This window comes from Oncorhynchus gorbuscha, linkage group LG26 (assembly GCF_021184085.1).
Source record: "Oncorhynchus gorbuscha isolate QuinsamMale2020 ecotype Even-year linkage group LG26, OgorEven_v1.0, whole genome shotgun sequence".
NCBI lineage: Eukaryota > Metazoa > Chordata > Actinopteri > Salmoniformes > Salmonidae > Oncorhynchus > Oncorhynchus gorbuscha.
Window position 1 is genome coordinate 9,593,682 of NC_060198.1, and position 17,682 is coordinate 9,611,363.

The following is a 17,682-nucleotide window of genomic DNA, read 5'->3' on the forward strand; positions in this document are numbered from 1 at the left end:
ACTGCCCACAAAATGAGGTGGAAACTGAGCTGCACTTTCTAACCTCCTGCCAAATGTATGACCATATTAGAGACACATTTCCCTCAGATTACAGCCAGGACAGCCCCATTGTTCTCTCACCATAGATAATGTAGCGGCCAGGACAGCCCCATTCTTCTCTCACCATAGATAATGTAGCGGCCAGGACAGCCCCATTCTTCTCTCACCATAGATAATGTAGCGGCCAGGACAGCCCCATTCTTCTCTCACCATAGATATTGTAGAGGCCAGAACAGCCCCATTGTTCTCTCACCATAGCAATTAACTCTAGATGCACTGAGCAGAGTGGGGTCAGCATACATACATCACACTGTGGCTTCTGCCCTGATAACACACAGATTTGATCCAGGATACAGGGAGTGACTAAAGACAAGACCGCTGTTATGTAGACCAGTATGTCCTCAGTTTGTTACAGTGGATCCACGATAGACATTATAAGTACTGTAAGCAATGAGCCCCTTTCCCTGACCATCCTGCATTCACTATACACTGTATTGACGAATACGCTGATTCGGTGTGCGAGTTCATTAGAACGTGCGTTGAAGATGTCGTTCCCATAGCAACGATTAAAACATTCCCTAACCAGAAACCGTGGATTGATGGCAGCATTCGCGTGAAACTGAAAGCACGAACCACCGGCACAGCCGGAAGAGGACTGGCCACCCCACATATGCTCTCTCTAATTCTCTCTTTCTTTCTCTCTCTCGGAGGACCTGAGCCCTAGGACCGTGCCCCAGGACTACCTGACATGATGGCTCCTTGCTGTCCCCAGTCCACCTGACTGTGCTGCTGCTCCAGTTTCAACTGTTCTGCCTTATTATTATTTGACCATGCTGGTCATTTATGAACATTTGAACATCTTGGTCATGTTCTGTTATAATCTCTACCCGGCACAGCCAGAAGAGGACTGGCCACCCCACATAGCCCGGTTCCTCTCTAGGTTTCTTCCTAGGTTTTGGCCTTTCTAGGGAGTTTTTCCTAGCCACCGTGCTTTTACACCTGCATTGTTTGCTGTTTGGGGTTTTAGGCTGGGTTTCTGTACAGCACTTTGAGATATCAGCTGACGTACGAAGGGCTATATAAATAAATTTGATTTGATTTGATTTGATTTTAACCAGAGCAAGGTGTCTGGTAACATGACCGAATACAAACAGTGCAGCTATTCCCTCCGCAAGGCTATCAAACAAGCTAAGCGTCAGTACAGAGACAAAGTAGAATCTCAATTCAACGGCTCAGACACAAGAGGCATGTGGCAGGGTCTACAGTCAATCATGGACTACAAGAAAAAATCCAGCCCAGTCACGGACCATAATGTCTTGCTCCCAGGCAGACTAAATCACTTTTTTGCCCGCTTCGAGGACAATACAGTGCCACTGACACGGCCTGCAACGAAAACATGCAGTCTCTCCTTCACTGCAGCCGAGGTGAGTAAGACATTTAAACGTGTTAACCCTCGCAAGGCTGCAGGCCCAGACGGCATCCCCAGCCGCACCCTCAGAGCATGCGCAGACCAGCTGGCCGGTGTGTTTACGGACATATTCAATCAATCCCTATACCAGTCTGCTGTTCCCACATGCTTCAAGAGGGCCACCATTGTTCCTGTTCCCAAGAAAGCTAAGATAACTGAGCTAAACGACTACCGCCCCGTAGCACTCACTTCCGTCATCATGAAGTGCTTTGAGAGACTAGTCAAGGACCATATCACCTCCACCCTACCTGACACCCTAGACCCACTCCAATTTGCTTACCGCCCAAATAGGTCCACCGACGATGCAATCTCAACCACACTGCACACTGCCCTAACCCATCTGGACAAGATGAATACCTATGTAAGAATGCTGTTCATCGACTACAGCTCGGCATTCAACACCATAGTACCCTCCAAGCTCGTCATCAAGCTCGAGACCCTGGGTCTCGACCCCACCCTGTGCAACTGGGTACTGGACTTCCTGACGGGCCGCCCCCAGGTGGTGAGGGTAGGCAACAACATCTCCTCCCCGCTGATCCTCAACACTGGGGCCCCACAAGGGTGCGTTCTGAGCCCTCTCCTGTACTCCCTGTTCACCCACGACAGCGTGGCCACGCACGCCTCCAACTCAATTATCAAGTTTGCGGACGACACAACAGTGGTAGGCTTGATTACCAACAACGACGAGACGGCCTACAGGCAGGAGGTGAGGGCCCTCGGAGTGTGGTGTCAGGAAAATAACCTCACACTCAACGTCAACAAAACTAAGGAGATGATTGTGGACTTCAGGAAACAGCAGAGGGAACACCCCCCTATCCACATCGATGGAACAGTAGTGGAGAGGGTAGCAAGTTTTAAGTTCCTCGGCATACACATCACAGACAAACTGAATTGGTCCACTCACACAGACAGCATCGTGAAGAAGGCGCAGCCTCAGGAGGATGAAGAAATTCGGCTTGTCACCAAAAGCACTCACAAACTTCTAGATGCACAATCGAGAGCATCCTGGCGGGCTGTATCACCGCCTTGTACGGCAACTGCTCCGCCCTCGACCGTAAGGCTCTCCAGAGGGTAGTGAGGTCTGCACAACGCATCACCGGGGGCAAACTACCTGCCCTCCAGGACACCTACACCACCCGATGTTACAGGAAGGCCATAAAGATCATCAAGGACAACAACCACCCGAGCCACTGCCTGTTCACCCCGCTATCATCCAGAAGGCGAGGTCAGTACAGGTGCATCAAAGCTGGGACCGAGAGACTGAAAAACAGCTTCTATCTCAAGGCCATCAGACTGTTAATCAGCCACCACTAACATTGAGTGGCTGCTGCCAACACACTGACACTGACTCAACTCCAGCCACTTTAATAATGGGAATTGATGGGAAATGATGTAAATATATCACTAGCCACTTTAAACAATGCTACCTTATATAATGTTACTTACCCTACATTATTCATCTCATATGCATACGTATATACTGTACTCCATATCATCGACTACATCCTTATGTAATACATGTATCACTAGCCACTTTAACTATGCCACTTTGTTTACATACTCATCTCATATGTATATACTGTACTCGATACCATCTCCTGTATCTTGCCTATGCTGCTCTGTACCATCGCTCATTCATATATCCTTATGTACATATTCTTTATCCCCTTACACTGTGTATAAGACAGTAGTTTAGGAATTGTTAGTTATATTACTTGTTGGTTATTACTGCATTGTCGTAACTAGAAGCACAAGCATTTCGCTACACTCGCATTTAACATCTGCTAACCATGTGTATGTGACAAATAAAATTTGATTTGATTTGATTTAGAGATACTCTATACACACATTAAGCAGGAACCATGGTTTGGTACGCATGCATTATTTATCACCAACCTTCTTTGACGTGACTTTAAAACGTAAGCCTGTGTCACATTAACCTGTTAAAAACGGTACTGTAGTAGTGAGGTTTGTGCAGTAGGCAATAGGCCCAAAACATTATCTCTGTATATTGCCCTGCCAATCCATTGGTGTTCTTCTAAGACCATTTTTATTTCATATTTCAACATTTCAGGTAGGCTATATGATCACGCCGGTAATAGATCATCTGTTTTGTTACTTGTGAGGCACAGCTGAGTGAGCGTACGTTTATATAATTAGCATTTTCTTATTTTACTGGGCTGATGGAGCCTGCATCTGATGGTCAGTCTCAGCGGAGGGAGAGAACAGCAGACTTATGGTCCGCCTCTCAACGTCCCTCCGCTCTCCCTTTCCTCCGCTGACACTGACCAAAAAGGGACACCGTCTTCCAGCTGATGGAGAATGTTGCCTTGCACCCCATTAGTTCTATGTAACGGTGTACAGACTCAGTGAGCATAGCCTTGCTATTGAGAAAGGCCGCCGTAGGCAGACCTGGCTCTCAAGAGAAGACCGGCTACTGTATGTGCACAATGCCCACAAAATGAGGCGGAAACTGAGCTGCACTTTCTAACCTCCTGCCAAATGTATGACCATATTAGAGACACATTTCCCTCAGATTACACAGACTGGGTGAAATACCACAGTGTGCCATCACAGCAGCAATATTTGTGACCTGTTGCCACAAGAAAAGGGCAACCAGTGAGGAACAAACACTATTTGTAAATTCAATCCATATTTTAGTTGATTTATTTTCACTTTTGTATTTGAACTATTTGCACATCATTACAACACTGTATATAGACATAATATGACATTTGAAATGTCTTTATTCTTTTGGAACTTCTGTGAGTGTAATGTTCACTGTTAATTTGTATTGTTTATTTCCCTTTTGTTTATTATCTACTTCACTTGCTTTGGGAATGTTAACATATGTTTCCCATGGTAATAAAGGCCCTTGAATTGAGAGAGAGAGAGAGAGAGAGAGAGAGAGAGAGAGAGAGAGAGAGAGAGAGAGAGAGAGAGAGAGAGAGAGAGAGAGAGAGAGAGAGAGAGAGAGAGAGAGAGAGAGAGAGATGTAATAACACTCACTCCAGCCAACTGCCCACTATTGGCCCATGCTTGTCAATCAAAAAGTCATTTTGAGTTTTGTATGCTGTCATATACTGTCTGTCTGCTCCCTCCTCCACATACTCCTCTTGAGTGTGTATGCTCATTTGTGCATGTGCGTGTGTGTGTGTGTGTGTGTGTGTGTGTGTGTGTGTGTGTGTGTGTGTGTGTGTGTGTGTGTGTGTGTGTGTGTGTGTGTGTGTGTGTGTGTGTGTGTGTGTGTGTGTGTGTGTGTGTGTGTGTGTGTGTGTGTGTGTGTGTGTGTGTGTGTGTGTGTGTGTGTACAGGGAACCAGAGGAGGGATAGTCCCACGGTCAGCTTGTTAATGTCAGGAGGATATTTGAGTACCTGTGGAGGCCCCATTGTGTTTATGTTTCGCCCCATGGGGAGACTTGTGGTCTGTGTATGCCCCCTGACTGGCACATGTCAACTGTGGTTGTCCCAGATTGCTGCCTGTTTGACAGAAACCTACTGTCAAATAGAACCCCCCCAACTGTCTCTACAACAGAGGAAAAACCTACCGCTCATAACCACATACTGGTATTAATACGCTGCTGTGGTTGATATTGGGCCCGTTTCACAGACACAGATTAAGCTCAGTCCTGGACTAAAATGCAATAGAGATTCTCCAGGAATGTGTCCAGGTAACCAGTCCATTGAGTTGTTACATCCTGGGCATCATTTGAGGATTTTCACCTTGTGTCTAACAGAACGTTTGAATGGATGGTGATCGTAGATCTTTGAGGTAGAGTTTGGGCCAATGGCTTACCTGCTCACTCGAATAGACCGCTTTGAGGGACGGAATGGCGCTGGTCGCGAGGACAGACTATGTTTCACACAGACACACCAGGTGCGCATGTGTGCACACAAATACACGCAAACACACGCGCACACACACACACACACACACACACACACACACACACACACACACACACACACACACACACACACACACACACACACACACACACACACACACACACACACACACATTGAAGTCTCAAAACAGGCTCCTCTGGTTTTATGAGAAAACCAATCTAAGCAGTAGATGGAAAATATGTTCAATTCATTGAATGAAAGTGCTTTCTTCTAGGTTTTCTCATTCGGATCACTGACTAGTTCTCTCTCAAATCCACACAATGCTATTGGAAATGTAAATCCATCATTTTAAAAACGACATTCTCAGCCAAAATGTTCTCATGCCTGAAATATGCTTACAGTGCCGCATTGAAAATACTGGCTTTCTCTTCACTTGTAGTCCTGTGGTCATTAAATACATGTTGAGTTGAGAGACCTGCTTAACTACGTTTCACATTCAAAAGGTGTCACGCCTTGGTCATTGTATTTTGTGTTTTTGTTATATGTTTGGGTAGGACAGGGTGTGACATGGGTTTATATGTTGTTTTTCGTATTGGGGTTTGTAGTATTTGGGATCGCGGCTAATTAGGGGTGTTGTATAGGTTTGGCTGCCTGAGGCGATTCTCAATTGGAGTCAGGTGCTTCGCGTTGTCTCTGATTGGGAACCGTATTTAGGCAGCCTGACTTTCGCTTTGTATTTTGTGGGTGTTTGTTCCTGTCTCTGTGTTGTAGTCACCAGATAGGCTGTAATTAGTTTCACGTTCCGTTCTGTTGTTTTTGTATTTAGTTCAGTTATTTCATGTACCGCGATACTTTAATTAAAGTCATGAGTAACCTACACGCTGCATTTCGGTCTGACTCTCTTCATTCAACAGACAAACGCCGTTACAAAAGGCCACAGGGTTGTAATGTACTCTACTTTGTGCAAATCCAAACATATGTTTGCCTCTCTCAAACAACTGCAGAATAACATAGTATTTTTTTTATCCCGTTCTGTCTCCCTCTCTCTCTTTTACCCCCTCTCTCTTATCTCGCTACCTCTTCTTCTCCCTCTCCCCTACTCCATCTTCCTCTCCTTCACGCCTCTCTGACCCTCTCCCCCTCCCTCTCTCTCCCCTCCTCCTTCTCTCTCTCTCTCTCCCTCCCTCTCCTTCACCCCAACCCCCCCCTCCAGGTTCGGCCCTCCCTTCCTCATGAGAGAGGAGCGTACCATGTCCTGGGACCAGCTCCAGCAGAGTATCCTCAGCAAGCTCTATTACCTGATGCTGAACGGATCACAGGCTCAGGTCAGTTAACACTGGCACCACTGGTCACTACCATTCATTTACTACTACTGGTTCCTACTCTTTACTTCCTGAAACAGTATTACATTCCTATCTAGTGCTACTACCACCAGAAATGACATTCAGCCTACCAATATGCACTAATGGAGAGTGGTGGAGATCCTAAAGATCTAGTGAGTCTCTCATACACACACACACACACACACACACACACACACACACACACACACACACACACACACACACACACACACACACACACACACACACACACACACACACACACACACACACACACACACACACACACACACACACACACACATCCGGGAGTACGCACACACACACATAATGACATATGCAGACACTCTTAAGACACAAGCCACCGTGTGTGTGCATGTGTGTCCTCAACAACTTCCTGGATGAAATAACCCCATCGTGAGAGGGAATTGGCTTTAGTTACAAACGGGAGGCGTTACAATTAACCGGAGTGGCCTGAGACACAAGGAGCAGTGACACAGCAGATAATGTAGCGTCCAGGACAGCCCCATTGTTCTCTCACCATAGATAATGTAACGGCCAGGACAGCCCCATTGTCCTCTCACCATAGATAATGTAGCGGTCAGGACAGCCCCATTGTTCTCTCACCATAGATAATGTAGCGGCCAGGACAGCCCCATTGTTCTCTCACCATAGATCATGTAGCGGCCAGGACAGCCCCATTGTTCTCTCACCATAGATAATGTAACGGCCAGGACAGCCCCATTGTTCTCTCACCATAGATAATGTAGCGGCCAGGACAGCCCCATTGTTCTCTCACCATAGATAATGTAGCGGCCACGACAGCCCCATTGTTCTCTCACCATAGATAATGTAGCGGCCAGGACAGCCCCATTGTTCTTTCACCATAGATAATGTAGCAGCCAGGACCGCCCCATTGTTCTCTCACCATAGATAATGTAATGGCCAGGACAGCCCCATTGTCCTCTCATCATAGATAATGTAGCGGTCAGGACAGCCCCATTGTTCTCTCACCATAGATAATGTAGCGGCCAGGACAGCCCCATTGTTCTCTCACCATAGATCATGTAGCGGCCAGGACAGCCCCATTGTTCTCCCACCATAGATCATGTAGCGGCCAGGACAGCCCCATTGTTCTCTCACCATAGATAATGTAACGGCCAGGACAGCCCCATTGTCCTCTCACCATAGATAATGGAGCGGTCAGGACAGCCCCATTGTTCTCTCACCATAGATAATGTAGCGGCCAGGACAGCCCTATTGTTCTCTCACCATAGATAATGTAGCGGCCAGGACAGACCCATTGTTCTCTCACCATAGATAATGTAACGGCCAGGACAGCCCCATTGTTCTCTCACCATAGATAATGTAGCAGCCAGGACCGCCCCATTGTTCTCTCACCATAGATAATGTAACGGCCAGGACAGCCCCATTGTCCTCTCACCATAGATCATGTAGCGGCCAGGACAGCCCCATTGTTCTCTCACCATAGATCATGTAGCGGCCAGGACAGCCCCATTGTTCTCTCACCATCGATAATGTAGCGGCCAGGACAGCCCCATTGTTCTCTCACCATAGATCATGTAGCGGCCACGACAGCCCCATTGTTCTCTCACCATAGATCATGTAGCGGCCAGGACAGCCCCATTGTTCTCTCACCATAGATAATGTAGCGGCCAGGACAGCCCCATTGTTCTCTCACCATCGATAATGTAGCGGCCAGGACAGCCCCATTGTTCTTTCACCATAGCAATTAACTCTAGATGCACTGAGCAGAGTGGGGTCAGCATACATACATCACACTGTAGCTTCTGCCCTGATAACACACAGATTTTATCCAGGATACAGGGAGTGACTAAAGACAAGACCGCTGTTATGTAGACCGGTATGTCCTCAGTTGGTTACAGTGGATCCACAATAGACATTATAAGTACTGTAAGCAATGAGCCCCTTTCCCTGACCATCCTGCATTCACTATACACTGTAGAGATACTCTATACACACATTAATCAGGAACCATGGTTTGGTACGCATGCATTATTTATTCTATAGACCCGGGGTCACCAACCTTCTTTGAGTCCAGATCACTTTCTGAGTGAAAATGGAAGCCGAGATCTACCGTTACATTTTGTTGGAGACGTGACTTTAAAACGTAAGCCTGTGTCACATTAACCTGTTAAAAACGGTACTGTAGTAGTGAGGATTGTGCAGTAGGCTATAGGCCCAAAACATTATCTCTGTATATTGCCCTGCCAATCCATTGTTGTTCTTCTAAGACCATTTTTATTTCATATTTCAACATTTGAGGTAGGCTATATGATCACGCCGGTAATAGATCATTTGTTTTGTTACTTGTGAGGCACAGCTGAATGAGCGTACATTTACATAATTCGCTTTTTCTTATTTTACTGGGCTGATGGAGCCTGCATCTGATGGTCAGTCTCAGCGGAGGGAGAGAACAGCAGACTTATGGTCCGCCTCTCAACGTCCCTCCGCTCTCCCTTTCCTCCGCTGACACTGACCAAAAAGGGACACCGTCTTCCAGCTGATGGAGAATGTTGCCTTGCACTCCATTAGTTCTATGTAATGCACAGAGAAAGTGAAATATTCCTCGCTATTAAAAGAGACACAAGCCGCTAATAACAACAACAACGCAAGCCTACAGATACACTTTCCTACTCATTCATTGCAGCTGCAGTGCTGGTTGTAGCGCTAGTAGAAGTAGGGAGAATGAACATTTCATGGCTTATCAAAGTGTTGACAGTGCCGATGTAACGGTTTTCTTCTGGGGAAAGAGAGGCGGACCAAAACGCAGCGTGGTCCTTGTAAACATCTTTAATAAAGATGAACAAATGAACAATCTATAAAACAAGAAATGTGAAAAAACTGAAACAGCCCTATCTGGTGCAAAAAACACAGAGATAGGAACAATCACCCACAAAACCCAACACAAAACAGGCTACCTAAATATGGTTCCCAATCAGAGACAATGACTAACACCTGCCTCTGATTGAGAACCATATCAGGCCAAACATAGAAATAGACAAACCAGACACACAACATAGAATGCCCACCCACCTCATGTCCTGACCAACACTAAAACAAGGAAAGCACACACGAACGATGGTCAGAACATGACAGTACCCCCACCCCCCAAGGTGCGGACTCCGAACGCACAACCTAAACCTATAGGGGAGGGTCTGGGTGGGCATCTGTCCGCGGTGGCGGCTCTGGCGCTGGACGTGGACCCCACTCCATAATTGTCTTCGTCCACCTCTTTAGAGTCCCTTGAGTGGCGACCCTCGCTGCTAACCTTGTCCTAGGAACCCTAATAACGGGCCCCACTGGACTGAGGGGCAGCGCGGGACTGACTGACTGGCGGATCCTGACTGACTGGCGGATCCTGGCTGACTGGCAGTTCTGGCAGATCCTGGCTGACTGGCGGATCCTGGCTGAATGGCGGATCCTGGCTGACTGGCGGATCTAACTGATCCTGGCGGCTCCGGGCAGACTGGCGGCACCGGGCAGACTGGCGGCACCGGGCAGACTGGCGGCACTGGCGGCTCCGGGCAGACTGCGGCGCTGGGCAGACTGGCGGCGCTGGACAGACTGACGGCTCAGACGGCGCTGGGCAGACGGGTAGCTCAGACGGCGCTGGGCAGACGGGTAGCTCAGACGGCGCTGGGCAGACGGGTAGCTCAGGCGACACTGGAGAGGAAGGCTCTGGCAGTGCTGGACTGAGGAGCTCTGGCGCCTCTGGAATGAGGGGCTCTGGCGCATCTGGAATGAGGGGCTCTGGCGCAGCTGGAATGAGGGGCTCTGGCGCATCTGGACTGAGGGGCGGGAGCTCTGGCAGCGCCGGACAGGCGGGAGACTCCGGCTGTGCTGGAGCGGAGGAAGGCTCTGGCCGCGCTGGACAGAGAAGCTCTGGCGCCTCTGGACTGAGGGGCTCTGGCGCCTCTGGACTGAGGGGCGCTGGTGCCTCTAGACTGAGGGGCTCTGGCACATCTGGACTGAGGGGCGGGAGCTCTGGCAGCGCCGGACAGGCGGGAGACTAGCAGCGCTGGACAGAGAAGATCTGGCGCCTCTGGACTGAGGGGCTCTGGCGCCTCTGGACTGAGGAGCGCTGGTGCCTCTGGACTGAGGGGCGCTGGCGCCTCTGGACTGAGGGGCGGAAACTCAGAACGGAGAGACAGCCTGGTGCGGGGTGCCGGCACTGGTGGTACCGGGCTTGGGGACACACACCTCAGGGCGAATGCCTTGCATACTACGCCAAATTAACTGCTCTCTCTCTTCACACTCCCCCAATTCTATTAACACCTCCTCGAGTGTCTCCTCATCTCCCATCCGTTCACTCTCCTCCATTCTGTCCAATAACTCCTCGACCCTCTCAGACTCAGCCCTCAGCTTCACCGATAGCTCCGATAACATCCATGTCTCCTTACGGTAAACAGGGGGAGTTGGCTCAGGCCAAACATAGAAATAGACAAACCAGACACACAACATAGAATGCCCACCCAGCTCACATCCTGACCAACACTAAAACAAGGAAAACACACACGAACGATGGTCAGAACGTGACAGCTGAGTAAAAACTTCAACATGAACTCAGTCATACATAAGGTAGCTGTTTGCTGTATTCATTGACAGTCTCTCTCTAGTCATGGTTTTAAACGTTTAGAAATCTCACAGTCTCAACTTTGCTGTTGCTTTCTTTTACGCCTTCTATGCTGCTGCAGACATCCGATCCGAGTGCACTTGATTTGCTCCAACCGGGCCCGCCGGGAAGGCAGAGTTTGTACCTCCAGACATATGAAATGGTTGGCAGCTGAATCGGGTGCACCTGCCGCCAACAGCGTGAGACAAATGTAAAAAATATTAACGGAAGGCTTTATCGTTGTTGTTTTTTAACATAAATGGTGGGCGAACAACTAGGAATGCCTTGGAGATCGACCAGCCGGGGACCACTGCTGTAGACAAGGGAGTTCAACACTGCCACAATGACCCCCTCACTTCACCTTGACCATTCCTTTTTATACACACAACAACACACAACTATCCTCAGCTCCTAAGGCGGGCTGCCCTGTCGCTATGGGAGACGTGCAGTGTTTGACAAGGAGGCCTTATCCAGAGCAAACAGCCCTGGGCTCAAAGTCTCAGGTAGTTCTAAGGCTGATAAGCCCCAGACAAGGTCCTACCTCAACAGAGACGGAACTATTTCTTTACACCTAGTGTTGACACACTGATCTATATCTCCACGGCAACAAGCTCCTTGTCAAGTTAACTCTGTCAAGCTGTGTGACCATCAACTGCACTGTCTGGTTCCCTTTATACTTCTCATTCATAGAAAAACTGCATGCAGACTGAATTCATAGTTAAGTTTCAGGACAGAATTATTGTTTGGTATTTGAGGTGTTTGTTTGACTCCCTGGGGGATTTTTCACTTCAAAGTGTAGTTGTTCCGGCTTTCTTATGTCATTCATATTTGTTTTGTGGTAGAGGAAATTCATAAAATGTTATGCAGCCGCCTGTAGGTTTCTCAACAACATACAGTGCTTTCAGAAAGTATTCATGCCCCTTGACACTTTTTGTTGTATTACAGCCTGAATTCAAAATGATTTAAATTGATCTACAGACTATAATAGCCCATAATGAAAAAAAAATTCTTCTAAAAAATGTGTTGTATTGAAAATAAAATACAGAAAAATATAATTTACATAAATTGTCAGACCCCTGAGTCAATACTTTGTAGAAGCACCTTTGGCAGAAATTACAGCTGTGAATCTAAATGCTTTCCACACCTGGATTGTACAACACTTGTCCATTGTTCTTTTCAAAATTGTTCAAGCTCTGTCAAATTGGTTGCTGATCATTCCCAGACAGCCATTTTCAGGTCTTGCCATAGATTTTCAAGGATATTTAAGTCAAAACTGAAACTTGGCCACTCGGGAACATTCACTGTCTTCTTGGTAAGCAACTCCAGTGTAGATTGGGCCTTGTGTTTTAGGTTATTGTCCTTTTGAAAGGGGAATTAATCTCCCAGTATTGTCACGCCTTGGTCATTGTATCTTGTGTTTTTGTTATATGTTTGGGTAGGCCAGGGTGTGACATGGGTTTATATGTTGTATTTTCGTATTAGGGTTTGTATTAATTGGGAGTGTGTATTATTAGGGGTGTGTCTAGTTAGGCTTGGCTGCCTGAGGCGATTCCTAATTGGAGTCAGCTGATTCTAGTTGTCTCGGATTGGGAACCGTATTTAGGTAGCCTGAGTGCGCGTTGTATTTCGTGGGTGATTGTACCTGTCTTAGTGTTAGTCACCAGATAGGCTGTATTAGTGTCACTCGTTTGTTGTTTTCTTCTTCCGTTATTTCATGTACCGTATTCGCTTCATTAAAAGTCATGAGTAACCTACACGCTGCATTTCGGTCTGACTTTCTACAAACAACAGACGAAGATCATTACAGGTATCTGGTGAAAAGCAGACTAAACCAGGTTTTCCTCTGGGATTTTGCCTGTGCTTAGCTCCATTCCATTTCTTTTTATTCAGAAAAACTCCCCAGTCCTTAAAGATTACAAGCATACCCATAACATAATGCAGCCAACACTATAAAATATGTGTTGTGTTGGATTTGCCCCCAAAATAATTACACTCTGACGTTATGGAGTATTGTGTGTAATTGTCTATTTAATCATGTTAATTCAATTTAATTTATGCAACTTATTATGTGATTTGTTATGTACGTTTTTACTCCTGAACTTATTTAGGCTTTGCCATAACAAGGGGGTTTAATACTTATTGACTCGAGACATTTCAGCTTTAGTTTTTTATAAATATATATACAATTTTCTACAACCAAAATTCCACGTTGACGTTATGGGGTATTGTTTTTAGATCAATAACAAACCATCTCAATTTAATCCATTTTAAATTCAGGCTGTAACACAACGACATTTGGAAAAAATGAAAGGTGTGTGAATAGTTTCTGAAGGCACTGTAACAAGTGATGTTTTGAGCACTATATACAACCCTGTATCACCACCAAAACTGTCCTCTAGCAGGGAAGAGGAAGGAAGAGATTGCTTTAAAGATTCGTAATTTACAGGCAATAGACCAGTGAAATGAGAACATGCGAGGAGAAGTGTCTGTTATGGTTTGGTAAGTTCCTCGCCACACCATGTGTTGTAGAGGTCAGATCTTGCACTCGTTAGATCCCACACTACATAAAAGCTTTAGTATCCACCTACATATGAGTCATTCCAGCATTGTGTCAACTTCAGACAAAGGGAGATGATTGTGGAATACACGAAAATGGGGGCGTACTCAGTCCTCTTTCTCATCGAAGGGGGTGTAGTGGAGCAGGTTGAGAGCTTCAAGTTCCTTGGTGTCCACATTACCAACAAACTAACATGGTCCAAGCACACCAAGACAGTCGTGAAGAGGGCACGACAAAACCTATTCCCCCTCAGGAGACTGAAAATATTTCGCATGGGTCCTCAGATCCTCAAAATGTTCTACAGCTGCACCATCGAGAGGATCCTGACTAGTTGCATCACTGCCTGGTATGGCAACTGCTCGGCCTCCGACCGCAAGGCACTACAGACGGTAGTGCGTACGGCCAGTACATCACTAAGGCCAAGCTTCCTGCCATCCAGGACCTCTATACCAGGCGTTGTCAGAGGAAGGCCTAGTCATAGACTGTTCTCTCTGCTACCGCACGGCAAGTGATACCAGAGCGCCATGTCTAGGTCCAAGAGGCTTCTAAACAGCTTCTACCCCCAAGCCATAAGACTCCATCATGTCAAATGGCTACCCAGACTATTTGCATTGCCCCCCCCCCCCTACTTCCTGTTATTATCTATGCATCGTAACTTTAATAACTACTTACATGTACATATTACCTCAATTACCTCGACTAACCGGTGCCCCCGCACATTGACTCTGTACCGGTACCCCCTGTATATAGCCTCCACATTGACTCTGTACCGGTACCCCCTGTATATAGTCTCCACATTGACTTTGTACCGGTACCCCCCTGTATATAGTCTCGTTATAGTTATTTTATTGCTGCCCTTTAATTACTTGTTACTTTATTTCTTATTCATATTTTGGGGGGAAACTGCATTGTTGGTTAGGGGCTCGTAAGTAAGCATTTCACTGTATGGTCTACACCTGTTGTATTCGGCGCATGTGACAAATCCGATTTGATTGCAGTATGCTGATAACTAACTGTTAGATCAAATCTACAAGACAGATAATAATGTACAAGACATATTACTTTGAGGCTCAGAGAGGATGTGTCTCTTTGAAAAAGATATGTGTGTTGTGCACTATATAGAAGTAGTGCACTATATAGGGAATAGGGTGCCATTTTAGACACAGACCTGTGATTTTATCCAGGCTTGGCGTATTTTCTGCACCATACAGTTTGTTGTTCTCGCGAACTGTGTTTTTTGATCATTTGTGTCTGTACCCAACAAAAACACAAACATTTGCTGAAAAGAAAGATAAGGATTTTCTCTCCCTCAAGGCTTTGTCGGTTTAATATTTAATCCCACTTGATTTGTCCCTAATCCAGACAGATTAAACGTATTACAGATATCCTCCAGAAAGACAGTGGTATGACAGGAAATCTTCACAGGCATTAAATAAACAGGTGTTTATCTATTCTTCAACATGCACACAAACACACACACACACACACACACACACACACACACACACACACACACACACACACACACACACACACACACACACACACACACACACACACACACACACACACACACACACACACCTCCTCCACTCACTTTCACTCCACTCTCCCTCATCCAAAGAAGTTCCCTCGAGTTCCAAACTTCCCTCAAACTTCCCCAATCTCACTTATAAACTCAGCTTAATTGCTCATCAACGCAGAGTTGTTCATTATGGTCTTACAAAAGATAACCCCACACCCGCATATGTATGGTCCACTACCCCAAACAAAATACTTCTTTGCCGTTTTCATTTGGTGGTCACGGTCTTATTAACTAGGATGCATCCAAAATGTCACCCTATTCCCTACACAGTGCACTACTTTTGACCAGAGCCCTATGGCTCTAGTAGTGCCCTGTGTAGGGGACAGGTTGCCGTTTGGGACGCAGGGTTACTCATTTATTTCTCTGTATGCTCGGCTGCGGCTCTATTCTCCAGCGGCCTTCATTCCAAATGAGACCATTAGGTTTAATTTGCGACGTGATTCTCCTCTCTACCTTCTAATAACTTAGCCCCTCTTGTCTAATTCATCTCCTAATGCACCTTGTTCAGTCAAGGGTGGAGCTGTGGAGCTAGAGACACCGCTAACAAACCTGTTGTTATGCGTGGAACCTATGTCCGTTTGTGATACATTTTTATTTTAGCCAAAGAAAGAGACCGTACCGCTTGGTCCCGCAGTGTTCTTACAGTATTACAGTGCACTGGTACGATAGAAGCAGTTTGAAGATTTTCGACCACCTCTGTTGTGGTGACCAGGCAGCTTTCAGATGCATAGCAAGTTTCACTGCAAATGCACGATATCTCGTCTCGTGTCGTCTTGCCTCGTCTCGTCTTATCTCATGGCGTCTTATCTTACCTCTTCTCGTCTTATCCCGTGTCTCACTTATCCCGTCGAATGTCTGTGTTTCCCTGCAGAATGCAGGGTCGCTGTTCAAGGTCAGAGTGGTGGGAGGATCTGCCTCCTACAGCTACCTGTCCCCACAAGATGGACGCCCTCTCTTCCACCCTGCCGTGGACAGGTAAGACCACCAGCACCTGCATTATCCATCTCTCTCTCGCTCTTTCTGTCTCACTCTCTCGTACTCACACTCTCTTTCTCTCACTCTGTATCTCTCTCTCAATTCAATTCAATTCAAGGGCTTTATTGGCATGGGAAACATGTGTTAACATTGCCAAAGCAAGTGAGGTAGATAATATATAAAGTGAATATATAAAGTGAAATAAACAGTCAAAATTAACAGTAAACATCACACATACAGAAGTTTCAAAACAATAAAGACATTACAAATGTCATATTATATATATATATATACAGTGTTTTAACAATGTACAAATGGTAAAGGACACAAGATAAAATAAATAAGCATAGATATGGGTTGTATTTACAATGGTGTGTGTTCTTCACTGGTTGCCCTTTTCTCGTGGCAACAGGTCACAAATCTTGCTGCTGTGATGGCTCACTGTGGAATTTCACCCAGTAGATATGGGAGTTTTTCAAAATTGGATTTGTTTTCAAATTCTTTGTGGATCTGTGTAATCTGAGGGAAATATGTCTCTCTAATATGGTCATACATTGGGCGGGAGGTTAGGAAGTGCAGCTCAGTTTCCACCTCATTTTGTGGGCAGTGAGCACATAGCCTGTCTTCTCTTGAGAGCCATGTCTGCCTACGGCGGCCTTTCTCAATAGCAAGGCTATGCTCACTGAGTCTGTACATAGTCAAAGCTTTCCTTCATTTTGGGTCAGTCACAGTGGTCAGGTATTCTGCCGCTGTGTACTCTCTGTGTAGGGCCAAATAGCATTCTAGTTTGCTCTGTTTTTTTTGTTAATTCTTTCCAATGTGTCAAGTAATTATCTTTTTGTTTTCTCATGATTTGGTTGGGTCTAATTGTGCTGCTGTCCTGGGGCTCTGTAGGGTGTGTTTGTGTTTGTGAACAGAGCCCCAGGACCAGCTTGCTTAGGGGAATCTTCTCCAGGTTCATCTCTCTGTAGGTGATGGCTTTGTTGTGGAAGGTTTGGGAATCGCTTCCTTTTAGGTGGTTATAGAATTTAACGGCTCTTTTCTGGATTTTGATAATTAGTGGGTATCGGCCTAATTCTGCTCTGCATGCATTATTTGGTGTTCTACGTTGTACACTGAGGATATTTTTGCCGAATTCTGCGTGCAGAGTCTCAATTTGGTGTTTGTCCCATTTTGTGAAGTCTTGGTTAGTGAGCGGACCCCAGACCT

The 17,682-nt window shown here is 46.2% G+C and overlaps 1 protein-coding gene across 1 annotated transcript in view; it reads left to right on the top strand.

Annotated features, from left to right (window-relative positions):
* Nucleotides 1-17,682, top strand: part of LOC124015152 (ubiquitin carboxyl-terminal hydrolase 43-like) — a 194,514-nt gene that overhangs the window by 153,811 nt on the left and 23,021 nt on the right. Inside the window, exons 8-9 of the mRNA XM_046330141.1 lie at nucleotides 6,570-6,681; nucleotides 16,370-16,473. Of these exons, the coding sequence (XP_046186097.1) occupies nucleotides 6,570-6,681; nucleotides 16,370-16,473 (216 nt within the window). The remainder of the gene's footprint in view (nucleotides 1-6,569; nucleotides 6,682-16,369; nucleotides 16,474-17,682) is intronic.